Source organism: Manacus candei, unplaced genomic scaffold, assembly GCF_025592945.1.
Source record: "Manacus candei isolate 608988 ecotype Guabito, Panama unplaced genomic scaffold, ASM2559294v1 h1tg000060l, whole genome shotgun sequence".
Taxonomy (NCBI): Eukaryota; Metazoa; Chordata; class Aves; order Passeriformes; family Pipridae; genus Manacus; species Manacus candei.
The window spans coordinates 5,210,680-5,232,644 of NW_026138108.1; the positions used below are offsets into that span (position 1 = coordinate 5,210,680).

At 36.4% G+C, this 21,965-nt stretch overlaps 1 protein-coding gene across 5 annotated transcripts in view; it reads left to right on the plus strand.

The window, feature by feature from the left end:
* The window catches only part of KCNQ1 (potassium voltage-gated channel subfamily Q member 1), a 340,982-nt gene that overhangs the window by 96,452 nt on the left and 222,565 nt on the right, over window positions 1-21,965 (plus strand). For 4 of the 5 annotated variants that reach the window (XM_051804015.1, XM_051804017.1, XM_051804013.1 and 1 more), the window contains 6 exons: window positions 2,005-2,115; window positions 4,569-4,664; window positions 6,883-7,005; window positions 7,864-8,005; window positions 11,261-11,326; window positions 14,167-14,287. In XM_051804015.1, the coding sequence (XP_051659975.1) occupies window positions 2,005-2,115; window positions 4,569-4,664; window positions 6,883-7,005; window positions 7,864-8,005; window positions 11,261-11,326; window positions 14,167-14,287 (659 nt within the window). The remainder of the gene's footprint in view (window positions 1-2,004; window positions 2,116-4,568; window positions 4,665-6,882; window positions 7,006-7,863; window positions 8,006-11,260; window positions 11,327-14,166; window positions 14,288-21,965) is intronic. The other variant, XM_051804014.1, reaches the window with a different exon arrangement.

The window sequence follows — 21,965 nt, forward strand, 5'->3', positions numbered from 1 at the left end:
CAAAGGGGAGACAATCATTTCTTAGATGTATATGAATTATTCTTCAGTTATACTTTAGTCAGCTCAAAAGCACCTATTTATTTTTACATTTCTACTTAATTAACATGATTTGAAGACTGTAACACAGAATAGTTGGTAAAATTTTTCAGTTACAAGGGTTTATAATTTTTTTTCAAAAATGAAGGAATAAACAACGATTTTCTGTAATAATCTTTTCTGTAAGAAGGTCTTGGCGGCCATAACTTTTCCTATAATTATATTTCCTTTTTTTATACTGTATTTTTGAATGTGAAATTGTAATTAGACTTCGGAATTTTTTTTAAACCACCCTCTTATGTAGGTAAGGAGATAACATTGCCCCTTCAGCCCCTCATCAGGACTTAAATTAAAGTGGTATTTTAATAACAATTTTGGGGAATACAAGCAAAGGAACTTGGGTACTTACCTTATTTAAAGTACTTCTGTAGAGTATGAAACAGTTTTGTAAATAAACCATGTTTTAAAAACTTGTATTAAAAATTAAAAACCAATTCTTGAATATTTTGAGTATCAGCAACTGGCAATAAACTTGCAATAAACATCACCACCTCAAGCAGCTAAAGCTGCCCCTTTGTCATGTGTTTGGCTGACACATAATGATTTTGCTTAGAGGAGGGTGGACAGTTCAAGTATGGATGGCTTGTTTTGTGTGTTTGAGGTACATCCCACGTCAAAATTTACATACGCAGGATTTTCCTCTCATCTTCTAGTAGGAATGGAGAATTGTTAAAGTGGGTGACAGCCATACCTTCCCTGAAGTTCTTGTCATGAGCTTTTATTTCCCCAAAGACAAGTTCTGCATCCCTTCACCCCCTAAACAACCATCTTGTTGTTTATATAAATCTGCCCTTCTGTCCTCAAGTAGAGATGTTGCCCTGGGCATTGCCTGCATTTCTGCAGGTGCTGAGTAGTGTGTGTTAGAGCAGACAGGTAGGTGAGCTAGCTGCAGGACAGGGTGGGAATGGCCTGTGTATGTTACTGTGGGACAAACTTCTGTGTCCTGGGCAGCTGGAGACCCATATTGTCAGAAGAAAGTCTGAGCAGCCAGTAATTGAGGTGAGCTTCAACTGCTTTAGAGTGTGGTTTCCCATGCTCTGATCTAGTTAGCCTTCTTCGAAGTCACAGATAAAAATCTCTCCAGTTTCCAAATTCAGAAATAGCTGGTGGAATAGGTGAATTTAAATTGCTCTCAGATGCCAGATGTATCCTTCTGCTTCAAACAAATACATTCTTTCCTTGAGCTCATGCAAATAATTACTCATTAAGCCTTGCTATGCTGCATCACTGTGGTGGTAATCTTTGCTTCAGTGTTTTGAAAGGCAAAACTCAGCAGATGTTTCCTGCATGTGTGCTTTAAATTATCTGTTCTTGCTCTCAGTGTTTTATATGAATTGGTGATTCATGAGACTGTTTTCAGGATCTTTACTACATGGAAATTTTTCAGCTTCTCTTGCTATTTATACTAATATTATCTCTAGAACGCTTGATGTCTGACCCCAGGCATAGTGCATGGTTACAGTATGTGTTTGCTCTTTTTATGCAACAGCCCTGTAATACTTTCAGCAAACATCTCATGCCCATAAACAAAATCACCAGTTCAGAACTGTTGGCAGCCTTTCCCTTAGGAAAGTGTGTGACATGGGCAGGCAGCCTATATCCCAGTAACTTCATATGCTGTACAGTTGCCTCAGCCATGAAGACATAAACTAATGGTTTTACTTTGGAAGATTTTAAACGTGTATCTTGTTGTGATTCAACTTCCTTTATGTTTTTCCAACTGGTATTAGATGGGGAAGCAAACCAGGAAAGAAGAGATACCTTCATTAGTCTCACACAGTGTGTCACTGGGAGAGTTAGGAATGTAGCTAATGTTTCTTTAAAATACATACAAAAGGAAGAGAGAACAACAACCCAAAACTGCCATGTTAATACTTGCTGTAATACTCTCTATATTTCTCTTTGCAGGTGACTGTTACAACTATTGGCTATGGAGATAAAGTGCCTCAGACTTGGATAGGAAAGACCATTGCATCTTGTTTTTCAGTATTTGCAATTTCATTTTTTGCACTACCTGCGGTAGGTTATCTTTCACTTTTGCTGTCAGTTTGGCGTTGACTCATTAGTCATCAGAGGAAACTTTTGTTACTGATTCTTTAACCTTTTGTTTAATCTGATGTCATGAAAGCTTTGTATTAAAATTTTATATTGTATTTGAAATCTATGTGCTTGTAGAAAGTAACTAAGTAAATATGCAGTGTATTTGTATGCAACACTAGGTTTGGGATGTCTTTGAGAAAAAGATGTTTAATTCAAAGTACTGTTTCTGCCCATCTCAGAAGTGTAAAGGAAGTTATTTCTAATTACTTCTAGACTCAGCGACTTGGCGATGTTTTGGCTTTTTAAGGCATTCCCTCATAGTTTACTCAATTGATTAGGTCCAAGGTGAACTGTAGAGTTCTCATACACATCCTCCTTCTAGAAAAGCTGACTAAAAGGTGTCACTGGCAGAGAGACAACAATCAGCAGCTAGGGACACTGATGCAGTTCTTTGCCAAATTAGCATCTGTTCATGACCAAAGTCCCATTTTCAAAAGTGACCTAGAGCTGACCTTTTAAAACTGTTATGGCACTTTGTTTGCACTGAAAACAGGTTCCCAAATACTTTCAAACAAGAAACAAGGCACTTGAGTACCAAGGGTAAATTCACAGTCAGCAAAACCTAAGCTGTGGTTTGAAAACACAAATATTCAGTGCCAAGGGTAGTTAAGGGTATGTTTTTCACAAATTCAGCAATATCTCTGAATTGTGTTTTTAAAATGTTTGTGCCACCTGAAACTCGTGGTTAAAATGATTTTTTTTTCTGCAGGTTTTTCAGTTCAGTGACAAGGACAATTGTGTTTGCAGATATTTGTGTAGTTGTGGTAGAGAAGTGGTGGGGATAGTACAAGGTGGACGAGAATACCTTTACGCCAGTACCTTCACAAAAATTCTTCACAATGTGAAATAATAGCTACTAAAATTCCAGTGGCTTTTTTAAATTAGTTACTTACTTTAAAGATACATAACCTTTTGCAGAGGAGGATAATTAAGTGTAGTTTTTTAAACTCTCCAGCATCAATTTGCTATTAGAGCGTATGTTTCTCCCCTCCTCATTCTAATATCTTTCACATTTATTTTAGAAGAGAGATCTGGTAAATGAAATTATTTGTATGAAAAATGCCCAAAGCTACTTTTTTTGACTGAAGAGTGGTGGTGGTGTGTTTATTTGTTTGTTTGTTTTGGTAGGGTTTTTAAAATCAGACTTGAATACCAACAAAGGAGTTTTATAAATGATTGTGTGGCAGCCATGCCTTCACAGCCGTGCTTTATGTTTGCCTGTCAGATTTCCCTAATCTTTGTTGAAGCAAAACAACAACAAACACCCCTTTATCAGTGGGATTTTCTTTACTGAATCGAGTTGTTCTTGTGAGTTGGCCCAAGGGGGGAATTTAGGGTTTGAAGATCTGTTGCATACTGTCTCGTTGCCATTTTAAGTAAGGGGATCTGGCTGAGATCACAGTCAAAAGTAATTGTTGTGGCTAAATGCAACTGGTATGGCTTCTGGATCTAGAAATGATCCTTCATTTCCCAAATATGTGATGTTTGAGCATCATTACCTCTTTGATCTTTACTAAATGAACGTAAGAGGAAGGGCATTTCTTGTTCCTTTCAAAATACTTGATGATTAATACAGTTCTTAGAGGTTGAGCCAAGATCCCTGGCTGCTCTGATCCTTCTGCTATATGTAGAAAAAGAATTATGAGTAGGTGTAATCATGTAAGCTGATTTATAGAAGATTTCATTTTTACCTGTGTTAATAAAACTTGTGTTAAATATGTCTATAACTGTGCAAATGACTACATAAATGACTTGGTCTTTACTTAAATTTGGACTTCATAGCTACACTACATTTGGAGTCTAGTTCAGGTGGTACACCATCCAAAGCTGTTAGTCCTTGTCCTGAGAGTGAATTAGGTGGGCTTATGTCAAAATCACTGAAGTTCTGACCATTTTGAAATATGCATTTTCCTCTTCTTCATCCTCTCTCCTCCCCTCCCACCATGGATTAACATATGGAAATAGAAATTACCATACCACATGACCTGAATCATGCCATACCAAAGCTTACTTTCTCATAAAAATGAAGTTAAGCACATCAGGTTGATATTTTTCCCTATTCTGTTATTCCCCTTCACAAGCATTTGTGAGGCTTTTAGAGGGTATGAAATATAATTTCTGCTTCCTCTTTAGGAGCTGAATCCAACAGGCTTTGCATCAGAGCATGGTAGCATTCACTGTTCGTTTCAACAAGTAATAATAACTGAGTCTAAAAACTTTGCTGTATTAAGTCATTTCCTCTAAATAATTAGTTGGATTTTATGATGCTGAATAGAAGTTTATTAATACAACAAAATTTGGCAAGCTTATGTGTGGTTCTTTCCTACCCTTAAAAAAATAAAATAAAAAAAAAGTGTGTTTTCTTTCCACAGGGAATTCTTGGTTCAGGCTTTGCCCTAAAGGTACAACAGAAACAAAGACAGAAACATTTCAACCGTCAAATTCCAGCTGCTGCCTCACTCATACAGGTACTGAGTTCCTGCATATTGCATACAGTCATTTCTTTCCATTTATAATACTTTTTTTCCCCCAAACCGTTGGCACTTTTTCCATGCCTGATTCCCATTAAAAACTGTACAGGAGTTACAGATGCAAGTTTTGGAAATCCAGCCTTTAATGTAAACTAATGAGCAAAAAAATACACTTCCAAATTAGTGCAAACTGTTTAATTCAGGTGGTTAAAATCAAAACTGAAGGTTACCCAGTAATTATTAAACAATTTACCTGGGGACAAAGTTATGAATTATCATGCTTGTGGTAGTGAAAAAACAGAAAGGAGGCTTCGTGTAAAACTGTACTTTTAAGAAGTTGCTGCTTGTAAAGACAAATGTCAAATATGTTTCGGTTTCCTTGGGACAAATAAATTCTTAAAAATCTCAAATTTAGGAGAAATAAGTGAGAATGGTAAATAGGAAGTCTTGTTTGGACTTTTCAGCTCCAGGATAGGTGGCTGAGAACCACTGGGATTCTGCAAAATCAACCTTTTCACGTAGGATAACTTACAGGCAGGAAAATATTGATCCCGCTGTTATAAATGCAGGTGCAGTTCAGTGTCAGTATGCTCAATGAGATTTTATCCTTTAGTTCCTTGGAGCCAGCATTGCACCCTGTAGAAGTATTAATATTATTTCATTCTAGGTTTTTCTAATCTTTTCCTCCCTCTGCTCAGTGTCTGCATATAGCTTTAGAAGCACAGAGATCAAATTTAAAAGAAAACTAGATGTACACCTAAGCCATACCATTTTTGCATTCTCATATGACTTATTTTTCTGGCTTCATGAGTCAGTGTGGATTTCCAGGTCATGATCTTTATGGAAACAGTAGCTAACTGTAAAGTTTATGCTTTAAACTAAACAGTTCCAGAGTTAATGTGAAAAAGACTCTGGTTATAGCCAGAGATTAGCCAAAAATTGTGAGACTCGTATCGTATGGTTTTATAAAGAATGGATTTTTTTAGTGTTCCCACTGATTCTTTTGGGAAATCGACACCGAATTATTGGGAAACCTGAGACTTCATGTCCAGAATGTTGTACTTGCCTCCATCAGAAATGTTAAGGAGGAGTAGAGGACAGACAATGACTTGCTGACTACCTGCTCTTAATAGTAGTAATTATGATTTAATCATCGTCTTGAATTTCTGAAAGCCCAATGTAATAAATGTTCTACAAATAACTTTTAAAAAGATTATTCTTGAACCAAGATGTTTACAAAATAAGTACAAGATGAGAACATCTCAGATGAGTGATTTTCTTTCCCTGTATTCCTTCTTGTTTTCTTCTAGAGGCCAGTTGTTTCTTCCAGTGTCCTATTAACCATGGAGGGAATTATATGGTGATTGTCTGATCCTTTACTTTCCAGCTGCTATCTGTTTTCCTCTGTCATTCTACCCTGCTTTGTTTCTTTCATCTGGCATTTTCTGGCCTTTCCTCCTCAAGATTTTGTTTGTGTATACATGTGTCCTTTTTTTATGTAGTGTGCAAGTGGGGATCTGCCTTTTTAATTTGGAGAGTAACTGTTATTCAACTCAGATATGTTTAGACATTTAAGAAAGAATACAGTAGTGTTTTGTCTCGTGTTGTTCTTGTTTCCTAGCCCGGCTTTTCCTCCTTTTTGTCTTAGAATGTGGTACTTTAATCATTGTGGCTGGCAAGAGAGAGGATTGGTTTTGGGTTTTGGTTCCTAGTTAGCCACTGGTACTATTCCATTGTGCCATCAGGTTCATTTCTTCGTATGAATACAGCCCTACTGATCACATCACAATTCCTTTTTTTTTCCTGGAAGTACTCTTGTGAGGCATGGAAAAACAATTCTTGTTTCTTTCTGAGTAAGAGCCTGAAACACAGAATGCAATAGGTAAAATGCTGGAAGTCAGGTAGGGAAACTGGGGCAGAGTAAGAAGTTGAATCCAGTCTAGAGTTCTCTCTCGTTATTTGTTTGTTGCTAATGAGAACAAAATTGCACTTGAAAAGACTGATCTTTCTTTCCGGTTTGCCCAGTTCTAACTGTGTGGTTTGTGTTTACTAAATAAGGGTTCTAAACCATGCTGAGTTTATGTTTCCAGTGGGCAAATTCAAGAATAAAAATAAACAAAGAATGGCTAACGTGATATTTGGAAATTACTGTGTTGTACAATGAGGTACTAATGTGATTGATTAATTATTCCATTGCTTAAAACATTTGTTCTAGACTGCATGGAGATGCTACGCTGCAGAAAACCCAGACTCTTCTACATGGAAAATATACATTCGAAAACCTGCCAGGAATTACCATTTGCTGTCACCCAGTCCAAAACCAAAGAAATCGGTGATGGTATGAGTAACTAATGTTTCCTATTAGAGTAATTAAAAAATTTTAAATTAGATTGAATTTGCTCTAGAGACTATTTGTTTTGTTTGTGTTACAGATTATTATGTGGTTTCAAATTTTTATTTACATTTCGGTTTTTACAGTTTCGGTATATAGACATCAGAAACTATAAGTTAATTTGCTTCAGTTCCCCAAACTTGACTTTTTTAATGGATCTGTGGGTTTGGAAAAGAGTAATAATGACCTAACTGAGGCGCATCGATCAGTAACTTACTGTTATTATTTGGAAAACTATAAGGAAAGGGAAAAAAAAAAAGTCATTCAAACGGATTCCATAAGTTAAAATTTTGTTTAAAAAACAGCAACAAAAAAAACTTCATCAGAATCTTTAGATTAAGTAATACTCTGTCCTCTCTGTTGTAAAAGTATTGCACAGTAATCTCAAGATGGAAGGGGAGGATGTTGTGCAGAAATCTTCCCTTGTATTTCCAAGGGTCATCTGAGTTCAGTAGCAATATATCCATTTGCTTTTTGCTGAGGGTATGATTTATTGCATCCATAAAATGGTAAAGATATTCTAGAATAGTTTGATTTATATGAACTGCTGCAGAACTAGCAGATTTTTTTTTTTTTATTGCAGGCAAGGGATTTGGTAATGACAGTGTGAAGAATTCTAGTTTTAGCAGGATGAGGGGGCTAACATAATGAGAAACACAGTATAGCATAATGAAAATGTAATTGGTCAGGAACTCTTTTAATTGGTTATAACTCATTGGGGACTGCATTGTTATTGAAGACGTTACTGAAGAGACAACTAAATGTAGCTTGGTTTGAGTAATTTAATGTATGTGGGTTTTTTAGGTTAAAAAGAAGAAATTTAAGTTAGACAAGGACAATGGGCCTTCTTCTCCAGATAGGATGTTGACTATACCACACATCACTTACGACCATGTGGCGGAGGACAGGAAACCTCATTTCAATTTTGAAGCGTATGAAAATTCTGGTAAGGAGTTCCATTATAAAATGCCAGTAATTGTAATGGCTTCTATTATTAGATTTACACACAGGTCCTTTTTAATATCTGTAGGGGAGAGGGACAGAACAAGCTCTTGTCATTCTAAAGGAAGAATACTTTGCTTTTTGATTTTGATTGCTGGCTTGTCTGGATGAGATTTAACCATCAGTTTAATGAGCATGCTCCACTGCAGACAAACCAAATCATTTGTCATTTCTGCCTGCCAGAAGAGCTACTGACTCTGGGGCTGGTGCACACATTCCCCAGTTCTGCAACTGATTGAAACTACAGAGATTAGCTGTCAGCCTTTCCATGTGAAATTTACCCAGGATGTGTTAGTACTGTGTTTGTACCTGAACCAAAAAGGACTGACATGTCTTGGCTGCACTGAACATAGCCTGCTACATGAAACCATCATGTGCTCCTGCCATCTGCTCAGTGGAGTAGGCTGTGAATCAACTTTTGAAAGCAGAAGTACTTAAGATAAATGTCGATCCATCTGTATTAAGTGTCACTGTACACTGTACCATTGTACAGTGTGAGGAAAAAAGAAAAAACTTTGATAATCATCTTATAATTAACAGCTTATTTATATTTCTTTTTGCTCTAATGAACTTCCAAGTTAAGTCTGAATTTACAATGTGGCTTTTTTACAAATGTACCTTTATTAGAAGTTTTTAATGTGTATTGCTCAAATTTTGGCAACAAGATTAAGGTTTAATTTTTAAGATGTGTTTTATTGACTGCAGATACCTTAAGTACTTATGTTTTTTTCTGCTCAAACATTTGACTGACCTGATTAAATTTAATGACCTTCAAAATAAGATAACGGTGTGGGCTGGCATGAGGCATATTTTAATTCCAGCAGAAAGTCTCACTTTCCATGTACTTTTTTGGTGTGCTTCTCTTACGTTTTCCTGCATCATCCATACTTTTCCACTCTTTCTTGACCTCTGTTAAGGCATGATTGCAAATTTCGTCTCGTGGTAGAAATGTTAAAAGGTGGACAAGTACTGAGCTGAGTGTGTCTCAGAATTTGAGTACAGACACCTTTCTTCAAAACAATCAAATGAAAGCACCTTACAAATGCTTAGATTCCACCTTTTATCATTAAATTTCTAAGCTGATTAAGGAGAATACGATTTGCTGGCAGCCTACTACTGCCATTTCAAAAATCAGCTCTATAGCTTTCAGTAGAAGGATTTTCTGTAATTTCTTCTGACGCTTATCTTTTTTCTTTTTTATCTGCATTCTACTCTCTAAACTGTTACAAGTATACAGGACAAACAGGAATGTTAAAATTGCTTGGTAAGTTGAGGAAAATAATTCTATTTATGGCATGCCAGCTTATGACAGTGTAATGTTTGCAGTGCTTTTCATGTGTGTCTAGTGCCATATAGTTTCTAAAAACTCTTCTGCAGCCAAGGAGATCTAGACAGACAAAAATGTACATTCTAACGCTTGTAATCACAATTGTACCCACAGTTTCATTACAAAGAGAAAAGTGAGCACTCATTTATATAAATAGGTGATCTCTAGTGGGTTCCTTATACTTGAGAAAAATTGCTCATGTATATATAAACAATAAAAAAGCCAATTTGCCTATAAATAAAGTATAATTTACCAGTAGTTAGCTGAGCATATAGATGAGAATTAATTTTTAAATAAATAGATTAGGTGGAAGAAAGCTTTCAGATTTGAGCCCCAATGCTGTGCATTCTGAAGTACATGCTGTAAAAATGTGCTGTAGATATTTGTGAACAAATGGGGACCCATAAATTAAATAATTTATTTTACTGTTTGTCTGGATTCTGTGATCACTTAAGCAGCCATGTAGTCGTGTGATGTTTCTAATGTGCTTGCTTAGGCACTTTCTTAACAATTGAGTGTTCCCCAGAGATTGTAGGACTGGAGCTAGGCCTGGGCAAAAGACCTCTGTGATTTAGTGAGAGTGCTGTGAGCCACCTGTAAGTTTTCTGCTCTGAATCCAATAGATTCAGAGGACAATAGAGGCTTCTTTTCGGTGATCAGGTGCAAGGATGCTCAGGCTTAGATCAAATTGTCTGAAAATACAAGGTTCAGTTTCTCCTCTGAACCCACATGGGACACAGGTGCAAATAAGGTGGTAAAACAGTGAAAACAAACTGAACCTCCTTAACTCCCCCTGATTTGCCCATTTTCCAGTTTCCACTCTTCTCCTGTGTTCCAAGAGGTGCATCTCTGTTGGGGGTGAGCATGGTGGAACAAAATCAGGAGAGCAACAAGAGACACCAAGTCACCTGTTTTACATGAACAAGAAATTCTTTCATCTTGGAGAAATATCAGAGGAGCTTTGCCAACCATCATAGGTTCAGTTCGTATTTCCTAGCCAGGCAGCCTGAACTCAGTGGACCTGAGAGATTACCTAACACTGTTCTCACAGCAACTCAAAGAAATAAAGAGGAGAGAGTGTAATTGTACTTACTGTCAATAAGGTTACCTACACAGAAAACAGAAGCTGCCAAATCAAAAGTTCAGAAAAAAAAAATTAGGAAGTACAAGAATACAAGGCTGCTCATTCAGCTTTAATTTTAATTCAGAAAGACTAGTCACATATCCATATGCTACTTTCTCATATTCAGTAAATTTATGGACTGCCCACTTATACTTCAGTTTTCACATTCCTGAATCCTGCATCTGGCATCCCTGTCAGTATCCTTGGGCAACCAAAGATTTCCAGCTTTCTCCCAGCTTTATCAGTTCAGCAAAGACCCAAGAGCATGCTGTTGTGGTTTAAGAATGGTACTCCCCAATGTAGTACTTGCACTGAGACTCTCCAAACCCCTGAAATCTGGCCAGAAGATAGCTGCACTGTGAACAGTAGGAACCAGAGCAAGAGAGGTCTGACCTGTATGAGGCTGGACACTAAGAAAAGTCAGGAAGAAAGGGGCAAACATAGATTGCTTTCCTCAAAATGGAACTGGGATGTAGGGAGGAATGTCTTGCAGTAGGTGACACTGTTGTAAAGAATGGGTTTGGAGAGGCAATGATGCCTCCCCAGTGGCAATTTAATATTCTGCTAATGTGCACTCTAGTAAAGTTTCATACAAACTCTTTTTCACATTTTTTTTTTTGTGTCAGGTAGAACATACCGTATTTTATGTATGTCTCCATCTCCTCAGCTGCCTGTCTGGAGCTTTTTTCTTTTTTTTTTTTTTTCCCCTCTTCTATCTCTGTTTCATGTGCATCTTTACTCTGACTCAGATTGTCAGCGCTCCTGGCCATCCTTTTCCGCAGACCAGCAGTCTTCCAGTGCTCCTTCCTCTCCAGGTAAAGCTCATAATATTTCATTGTTCCATCATGTTCCATCAGTCCATCACCTTTGTTAATTAGTAAATCTTTGCAATGCTTTGTCTGGAGTTGCCTGCTGTGGCACGGAAAATATAGAGCTGTTTTTCAAAAAAAGGCATGGGCATTTCCGTAGAATTTTACGTTTGGAAGTTGATCAGGTTGTAGATTGCAAATGTTAAAATAAAGTAATTTTCTGCAGACCAGAGGTGTTTTGTAAATGCATTAATGAAAACTCAGATTTTTCCATGAAAAAATGCTTTAAAGTGTTTATCTTTTTTGTCTGTGCTTACAAAACAGGAAGTGTAAAATATTTTCTATCTTTCTATCCAAATAGTCCACTACCAGAAATGCATCTACATACACATCACATTGTATATAAAATTGCTGTGTTGATAATACAGAAAAATATCAATAATTTCTTTGTATTGTGTTTATAATCCTTGATTGAAGATTCATATAATTGTAGAATGGTTTGTGTTGGAAGGCACCTTTAAAGATGTGTGGCCCAACCTCCCTGCAATGAGCAGGGATGTCTTCAACTAGCTCAGGTTGCTCAGAACCTGACCTTGAATGCTTCCATAAAGTTCAGAATTTCTGTTTTAAAGCAGGGGTTCTTGTGCAAAATAGGGAAAATAAAGTTGGAGGTCCCCTAAATTATACCAACCATCCTTTGATACACTTGTTTCATGTTTCTGTTCACTCATTGTTATCCATTGGAAATTAGTGTCCGAAGTTTCCTTTGTTTTTTTTTCCCCTTTAACCTTCATATTTAGAAATTTAGTGTCTTTTTTTTAACATAATTTTTTTAAACACTGCTTTGCAAGAAAGACTCCTCCAAATTCAAATGACTATGAATTTATTTTTATAAGTAAAATAATGTGTTTTGCTTGAGCCCTGTTTCAAGGCACTTTGTGTCAGGGAAGCTCTCACTAAGGCTCTTTTCTTGGTGACGATGATCTTAGAAATTTTAAAAATAGAGGGAAGGAGATACTGTGTTTGCCTCATGCTAATCAGCTGTTCATCTCTGTATGCTCAGATAAGAGCTTGTTCAAATTGGCTAAGTCACAGTCATGAATTCTGGTTCCTTTTTCATTGTGCCACTCCTTCTCTCCCCTTCCATGAAACTGAAAAGCAGCAACTGTGAATGATCCAAGAAAAGCTGTTTCTGCAGAACCATTTGTGTAGTGTGTATATTGTATCTCTCATAAACACTGTTTGGTGACTTTTCAGCAAACACGAAATGGTTTTAAGTTCAGCAGTTTTTATCACTTGCTGTCAGGAAAACTTAGAAGTTTGTGAGTCCTCCTTTCCTAGAAACTGGGAAAGTTATTTATATCTTGTATAAATGAAAACAGTGAAAATTAATTTAATGAAAGCTAAAAGAGGTCTATTTGAAAGGCATTTTGCAGCATATCTGAATCTGGAATTATTTTGCTTGTTTCACAGCCACTGTCTTGTATGTTGGCTACAGCAAAGGGATGAAATAATATGGTACTAAAACCAGAAATTGAAGCTGACACTTCCTAAAACCAACAACAAAATTTTCAGTTTTAAGTGTTGCAAGTGGCTCCTGCTTGTAATAATTGTATCTCTTAGCACTTGTCTTATTTGTTTATTTATTTGAAACTGTGATTTCAGAGTTCATCCTTTCCTATTACAATTTCTGGAGAACAGATTTCCCTTTGTGATTTTGGACAGCCATGTGCCTGATGATATAATAACATTTTGTCTTCTTATTATTTGTAAAAGTTCAAATCCATTTCTGCCATATGAAGATATCTATTACTGGAGTAAAATGGTTGTAACTGAAAAAAAGTTTCCTGATATCCCCACTTTTATTCTCATTAAGTATCAGTTACATTTAGGTTATCTATTTCTGCTTTATTCCTTTAGCTTTTGTGTGGCATTTTGGTGGGGCATTATTTACTTTTATAATGAAAAGTATTTTATTTAATATAGTAGAGATTTCATAAATTACTGCGTTATAATTATTTTATTGAATGTTCCAGCCAGCTACACAGACAAATGTTTCTATGAAGGTGTCATAATCTGCCTATGATTTATTTAGAATTTAACCTGTTTTTGTTCTCTGTAAATTCATTTAAAGTCATGTAAACCACACTAGTGGTTTTATTTATATGCAGATTTTGTGGCTTCACTAAAAAATGCTAGGACCATGTTGGAAAAAGCACTTACTATTCTTAATGTTAGTCTCTGGCAGAATTTTGGAGCCTGAGTTTAAAAATGAAATCTGTTACACTCTGCTTAATTTCTTGGATGCATGAAAGTGATGACATGCAAATAACTTTGTCCCTAAAACTTTCGATATCTGAAGTTCTATAAAACAACCTTCCCAGTGAGGACCTCATCTTGGATGAACTGAAGATCTTGCCACCTACCTGTCTTGTGTCTGAGGCCAAAGATGAGGCATCCTCCTGCCCAAGTTTTAGAGGGAGCAAGCAGACTGGCTCAGACAGTGTGTGACAGGAGCTGACTTGCTCACCATGATAATGCCTACACTCCTGGTTTCTTGGTCTTTAGTTAGAGTTATTACACACCAGAATCTGGTATTATAAACTAAAACATGAGGTAGAGTGTGAACAAAAAAAAAAGAATGAAATATTAGTTTTAAATCTTCGCCAGAACTTGAGTTGCTTTGGGTAGAAGAAGAGTTAAAGTTTTGGTTTTCATGAACGCTGCAACTTTTGGTAGTAACTTCAGTTTTCAATATTCTGTTAAAATGTACAGTATTTTAGAGATCCAAATGAGTGGTAGTCAAATGCTCTTGGTTTAACTGTTACCTGCATGTTTTTTCACAGTGAAAAAAAGCCCGACGTTTTTAGATGTGAACACAGGACCCATCATCAGGACCAGCAGCTTTGCTGATGAGCTTGACCTGGAGGGTGAGACACTGCTGACCCCAATAACTCACATCTCACAGTAAGTCAAGGCTGTTGAATTGTGCATTAGTTGACTTAGACAAGAGAAGCCAATTCAGGTGGGAGGAGCTGAAATATGGAGCTGATAGGGCTATCTCAGACATTTGCGTCAGACTCTTTTTACCTTGAAGTCGGTGTGTATTCTGTTCTGAGTGCCAGTAAATCTTCATGTTAACCTAAAGAAAAGTTCACTTGGTTGTGACACAAGGCTTTAGTTTTCAGCTGATGTCTCTGGGCAGCTGGTGGCTGATATGCCCAGGATTTTTCTACAGAGACAATGTGTGGGAGTTCTTGCCTGCTGAGAGTTATATTACTCCATCCACCATTTTCCGGTGGAATAGCTGTAAAGTGCAAATTTTAAATACTACTTATATGAAACACAATTTCAGCAGCACCTTCTCTAATGGTCAAATGATGTTCTACATTGGAAGAAAAGCTCTGTTTGATCATTATTACTGCTTTATTGTGTATAAAATGATCTGAAATAGACCTGTACTTTTTTTGTCTTTTTCCTTTTAAAAAAATATTTTCCACATTTTATGCTAAAATGTTATCTTCAGGTTCTCAGATTACACTAAAAATTTGCGAATTGCAAAAGATTTTTCTTCAGATGCCTTTAAAAATAAATCATCTGTCATTGTTTAATTCAAACTTCTGAAAAATGCTTATTATTTGCCATAGTACATATGTCACAGTATGTCCTCTAGCAGAGGAAAAACATTTTTTTCCTCTCCTGTTTCTAGAAATCTGAGGATTTCTGCAATGAAACCACAGATGAATATTCTTGGCATTCTTGTATTTCTGAGGTACAAAACATGTAGAAATACCTGCTGCCAATTTTCAGGCCTTCTTTCTATACAGTATAAATAGCAGAGAAACGCAAATGTACTTTTTATAGCCATTTTCTAAGGACATTTATTAAAAAAAAAAAAAAAAAAAAAAGAGTAAGTTTTGGTGGAATTTTCCCTACCCCTAAACAAAGGTATTTGCATTTTCATCTGAATCACACAAATGTACATCTGTTTGTAGATAGAGGATTTATGAGACTTGTATTCTGGAAGATTTCTTACTGGTACAAGCAGAAGGAGGAAGTCATAAATTTCCTCAAACCATAGACAAGAACAATGGAGCAAAAAAACCAGATCTAGATGTTTTCTTTGCATAGCTTTTTTATAACTTTAATTTACCACAACATTGCAGTCTTTCTTCTAGAGAAATAAGCTTTGATGCTAGGAGTTTTCATTGTCCCTTTTGGGTTGCCAATTATTTAGTTATTTTTCATTGATACTTTTCAAATAATATGCTTCATCTCTTTCAGTTCAACTTGTGTATCAGCTGAGATTTTTTTTCCTCTGAACTACTTGTGGGAGACCTTAGGTTATAGGTAATGTGTATCAGCTGAAGAACTGTACCAAATTAACATCCTAGTCTATCAGTAACTTAGATATTTCTTTTTTACTTCCTAGTTTTTAGTTGTAATCTTTGTTGAAATCTCCCTAGATTGCTCTGAGTCATGAGTGATGGTACAAAACTTGTCCCCATAGGTGGCTTGAATTGAGTCTCCACTGGGGTGGAAAAAAGTGGAAGTCATTGTTTCTTTTAAGACATTGCATTTAGATTCAGAACTGGACAAATTGGATAAAATGGAAAACTGATAAAATATTAGTTAAAAAGTGTCTCTTTGAAACATGGGTGCCCAAATGTTGTAGAGCCTGAGAGCCATTCCCTTAGAAGTGCATCTACTTTGTATGCAGTTTATTAAAAGGCCTGAAACAATGCCAGATCCGCCTGTAGATATAAGGGTTTGTCAAACAGTGAAAAAACCCTGTGTTTTGTAAGGTCAGTTGAACTATTGTCATTCAGGCAACATATATTCCCAAATATTGAAATGAAAATTATTTCAGTGTTTGTTTAGCTGTTGAGTTGTGCATTCTGCTTGCATTTGAGGTGATTGAAAAGGAAGTTGTGTTGCTGTGTGTCGCTGGGTACCTGTGTTGCTGGATGCTGAAGACCGGTCCATTTCCATGAGTTATTTAGACAAATGCTTCTTAAGCCTTAGACAAATGCTTCATTTCGAAGTCCTAGGAAACAAATATTCATGAGCTAGTTTCAGATGTTACTAGGATTTGCCTGTGAGACACGTGGGCATAGATTTAAGGATCAAATTTAAAATTGTGCATTAGATACATCTCTGTGTGCAAAGCCACGTAATAACTTTCTGTATAGTGAAAATGGTTAGTCATTTCATGTCTGTATCGTTGTGTGTTTTTAATTCAGGCTTTAAAGTTATGCTGTGCCTGAGAAAATCCTGGATGAATTATTTTGTTCTGATGTCCCCAGTTGTGAAGCATTTTATTTCCTTAAAGGACGTGTAAAATTATGATTGCTCCAGATTTGTTGATACAGAAATAGGCAACCATATGGAAGTACATGACAAAATTACAGCATCAGCTATGTCATAGAAAAGTCAATTAAGTGCGAATGTATCTAGTTTCAGGTTTTGAAAGCATCAGAGGAACAGAAGCATGAAGACTTGACCTAAGGATGTTTGGATTTGGGATTCATAGAACTATTTCTGGGTCAATTATATATTTATTGCAACATATGCATTAGCTTATCCATTAATCACAGAAAGGTGGCTCCAGAATAAACATTATTTTTTGAAACTCATTAATACATGAGCAAATTTTACAGTTAATTTGAGACATCCAAACAAAAAGTGACTTTTAGTTGACAGTATGAAAAATATTCCCTTTTGACAGATAGTATAAATATGTCAGAAGTGTGGGGTACCTACGGTGTTACTGACAGACAAACACTTGGCATTGTTGTGGCTTAAAAAAATGAATGAGGTTGTTAGGGTTTTTTTCCTCACTTGTATTAGGTCCTGGAAAGTAAATGCCATCTTTCAGCCCTCGGTGATAAAGGGCTTTAGGCTTCTAGGCCTAAAGTCCCCTTTAAGTTAAATTTCAGCGCTCTGCTGTTTCATGCAAAAATTAGTTTCTTTTGGTGAAAGTAGGTGCATATTCTCACTGAATTCAATAGAACTGGTTTTGTGTCAATACTAAAAATGCAGGTATGGTGGTTTTTTGCAGGATATATGTCTGACTGTATTTTAAATCTGTTTTGAAAAAAAAATGTTTTATTAAATGTAGCTCTATTTCTGTGGAATTGCAAATGGGAAATCTTTCACGTGGAAAGATTACCTTATCAGTTAACCACTGTCACTACCCATTTGAAGAAACAAAAATAATAAATAAAAGCACACTGAGGCCTGATGTTCAAACAGGAAAGTTATACACATGTCATAGAAAAAAGAGATTTGCAGCAGGTGCATGCAGAAATATAGAATAAGACAGCAGTGTGTGTGGGGATGACTGCCCTTTTCTTGCTACATGAGAAGTCTTATGAGCAGAAGATGTAGATTTAGCAGAACGGTTTGTGTAATGAGCTGTTATGGATCTCACGTATAAAATGATCTGTAGCAGTTTAAAAAATGCAATACACAGAGTGGGTTTTGTGATAAAACTTGGCCCTTCAGTGCTTTGTTTAATGCTCCTTGTGGCCTGTTCTGTTGTAAAAGTGAAGTAGAAAACTGGACTGCAGCAATATCACTTCTCTCCTTTAGACTTCTCAATGGTTAATTCTCTCTAATCGTTGTGTTCCTGTATTGTCTCCTGTTCCCTGCTTCACTTCGTTGGGCTTTTTGTTTTGTTTGCATTTTAAAGCACTGAAAAATCGATGCTACTTGTAGCTGAGCCTCAGCTACCAAAAGGGTATTGCCCTGTGTTTGTATAATTGTTTAATTTCAGCATTACTGTGGATCCAGCTGACCACATGTATTTCTAACATGTTGCTAACATTGCACATTTGTGATCTTGTTATTGTCTGTATCAACATAACAATAATTCTTGATGTTTCAATGACTCTTCTCCACGTGTTTCATGTACCTCTTTATTGAGGTGATGAAAACACGTTTAATTAGTTAAGCACTGATTTTGTCTCTAAACACATAAAATAATTGCTTTCCTGCAATGGCATACTGATGTCATTTTAGATTTATTATGGTGGGCTTGCACTAAAATAAAGCTTTACATTGCAAACAAAAGGCACTTCCTATTTTTTATTAAGTGTATTTCCTTTCTGAAAAAATTCTGTGTCGTGAAATCAGCTTTATCTTCTCTACTCTCTCCATCATCATCTTGAGTGTGGTACAGAGCCTTTTAGACATTGTATTAAGAGTAAGTGGGAGACTCCAGTGGTGTTTTTAAAAATAAACCCTCCCTTATTAAACAGTCAACAATTAAGCAAACAGATTTACAGCTTCTTAATAATTTACAGATCAAGAGGAAATGATAACAGATGAATCCTCCTGAATGATTGAAGTGATTGCTTCTGAATACTTTGAAATATACTTGAAATATTTGAAATAAAAAAGTGTACTGGTAAACACCGAATGCAGTGTCCATGGTGCTGCAGTTACCACTGGCTTTTATTGGAAACAATACTTTCTTTCCTTTTCTAGTTTTATTATGTGTTCTATGTTTTAATTACCAGCATATAATTTGCTGGCATGAGTTATAACCACATTGCCTAGAAAAAAACAGTGCTGTATATGTCTTTTAATGGTCTCTTTTCTTTTGGATTATCCATGAATGGAATATCCCTATTTGCTTTGATTTGCTAACTCATACTGTAAAAGATTCCTGCTTTTATCTTCCTCTTCTATACCAAAATGACCCTCGGAAGTCTGAGCAAATATTTCTTTTTCATTCTCAAATGAACCAGATGGAACAGCTGACTTCTGCTGTCAGAAGAATTCCTTCTGAAATGCTGTTAACAACATTAAAACGTGATTTCCGTGGGGTGCATTTTATCATTAATGACAAGGCATGTTTGAAGAATAGCAGTGATAGCAACTACGTAAGAACATGCTGAAGACCAGAGCTTAATGTTCAGACATCACTGGTTACTGTAACTTGCTGTTATTCCAGTCATTTACTTGACTTGCTACAGGAAAGACCTTGGTTTTTGCTGTACAGTGGGCAGTATCCCTTTTTCATTTGGCACATTTCAGTGTGTTGTCAAGCTCCCTTAGGAATGCTGCTTACAATCTGTTGATTTAATAGTTTACTAAAAAGGGGAGGACTGTTTCCCTGAGTTATTCCCTTTGGTATGGAATAGTATCATTGTATCCTTTGTTTTCGTTATAAATTTACAATAAACTTGGCCATAGAAATTGACCCTGGAACTCTGGATGTATCAGGAATCTGATTTTTTCATCTATTAAGTTGCTGTGAGAGACACTTGAGGATATGAAGTTTCCCTAGAGCTGGTAACAAGCAGTCAGGAAAGTTCCCTTTTTTCAGCAGGAAACTCCAGAAGGCTTGTAAACAAGACACTGTAATGATTTCAGTCTCACAATCCCATTCTGATTTCTAATTGCAGATTGTAAGGGGAGAGCAAAAGAGCTGTGGCAGTCCAGTCCTAAATACAGCTAATCCCTTAAGTGAGCTATGATCAACATACTACAGTTATCAAGGAGGACCCAAAGCATCTCTGATTTAAGAAATCATTAGTTTACTGTTAATCCCAGTTGTAGAGGGCTGCAGAGCTTGTCTGCAGCTCAAGAGCTGAGTAGCTGTAATAGAGCAGGACATCAGCAAACTTCTGTCTGAAATGTTGAAAGGCAAATGGGTATTTCGCTATGTTCATCATGGTTTATAAGAACTTTATTTCTGGCTTACAGGTATTGATGCGAGCTAGAAGCACTGCCAAAATACCTATGGCATACCCGTTGTAGCAGTGTGGTAATAGTCTGGTTATTGTGCATTTCTGTGTGCAGATGCCCCAATTAAAAATCACTGTACATTCTTCACTGCTCCTGAAAAGAACTGTAGCCACTGCTGTGCTGAGACAAATGCGAACTTGTTTCCAGGTGCTATTGCATCTAGATATAGTTAATCTGTTATCCTGTGCCTCAGTTGGAAACTCTGAGTTGGGGACTGCTTGTGTTTGTCTGGTATCTAATAGTGGGATTCCAGCACACAAAGTGTTTCTGTGTTCCGCATCCAATGTCTGCTACAAAGTTGGCTGATCATATCTTCCATAATATAGGCAGTTATTTACAATATTAATTTTTATATATGGATTACCTGAGATGTGCTGAAGACTTGGGCAGATCTCCATGGTGTCTTATTTCACGCTCGACAGTGTAGCAACTGAGCTGCTTCCAACAGTGCAGTAAGTGATGTGGTGAACATCTGTCCCTCTGGTTACTTGACTCTTTTATCTTTAGGGAGAAGTTCTTGTGTCCTTTGGTGGGTGGTTGCTTTTCTCATAGATTAGATAGAGTGTGTAGCTTACGTCTATAGATCTGAAGACCAGAAGGGATAATTAGATCATTCCCTTTGATCTTGTAAAAGACAAGCTGTAACATTCCATCACGTTGCAGCATTACTGTGCTGCGTTCTTAATATGAGCAAAAACACAATAAAAGAATTGTATTAAAGAATGAACAAGATGAAAGAAATTCAGGCAGGAACCTACACTTTGCATTTTCATGTCTCCTTTTTTTATTATATTAACTTTCTATCTATGTATTGCAAAGGGAAGTGCTATCATATACTGGTGCTACTATTTGCCAGAAGTCAGTACTGGACAAATACATTCTTTGTTAGAGGTTACAAACCTGTATGAAATAATACTCTCATGATCTTTTCTCTGTTACTGCAAATTGTCACTGATGTATTCAAGTGCAGTGTAAAATTACTGTTTGGCTGGTTTATGTTACTGACATGGTATAAAAGTAATGTGTTGACTTTTCCTAGTGTACAAACCATCTAGGCAGAAGCTAAGATAGCTTAGCTATTTCTTTTGTGTTGCAGATGAACATTGCATTCCTTGGTCTCCAAGTGCTGGTTTACATCTTGATTGATGTCGAGTAATTAAACCAGACTCCAGCTGCTTAGTGATTCAGAAGTACAAGGGTCTTATGCTGTAAAAACAACAAGCAACTCCCCACTTACTAACTTTTATCATTGTTTGCTTTGGGCATCATGCAGAATAATAAGTGCAAAACCTTTTTTTTTTCTTTTATTGGATGGGGGAGACAATAAAAATATCCCACTTTTATCTAACATTTAAAAAAGTTAAATTTACGATTATCTTGAGTTAATTCCAGAATTAAAGTTCAAATTAAAATTGCTCGAATATATTATCTATACATTTTTCTTATTAACTTCATTTCACAGTATTTGGCAAAGAAATAGTGCAGTTGCAGGTTTTTTTCAGAAGTAAATGCTGCTGCCAGTATGACCAGTACCCAGTTCAGACTAAATGTAGTATTTTCCTCTTGCTATACTTCTCTGGAAATTCTATTACAGAATTGACACATTAAACAGTTTCTTCTGCAGCTGCTGTTTCTGATCACTATTGATGATTTTTTTCTAAAGTTAAAAACATGGTTAAGTATGATTAACACCCTACTGATGTGGCAAAGCTTACTGCAATGGAAGGTTTTGTTTTAAACATTTGCCAAGTCCATGGCAGAGCTGTAAAGTAGTGAGCTCTGTGCGTCATCTCAGATGCTGGATGTGTGAAGTGCAGTGTGCATGGCCTTGGGCACTTGCCCTGGACGGAGAGCCCATGGGAGGTCATGGAGCTGTTGACTTAAATTT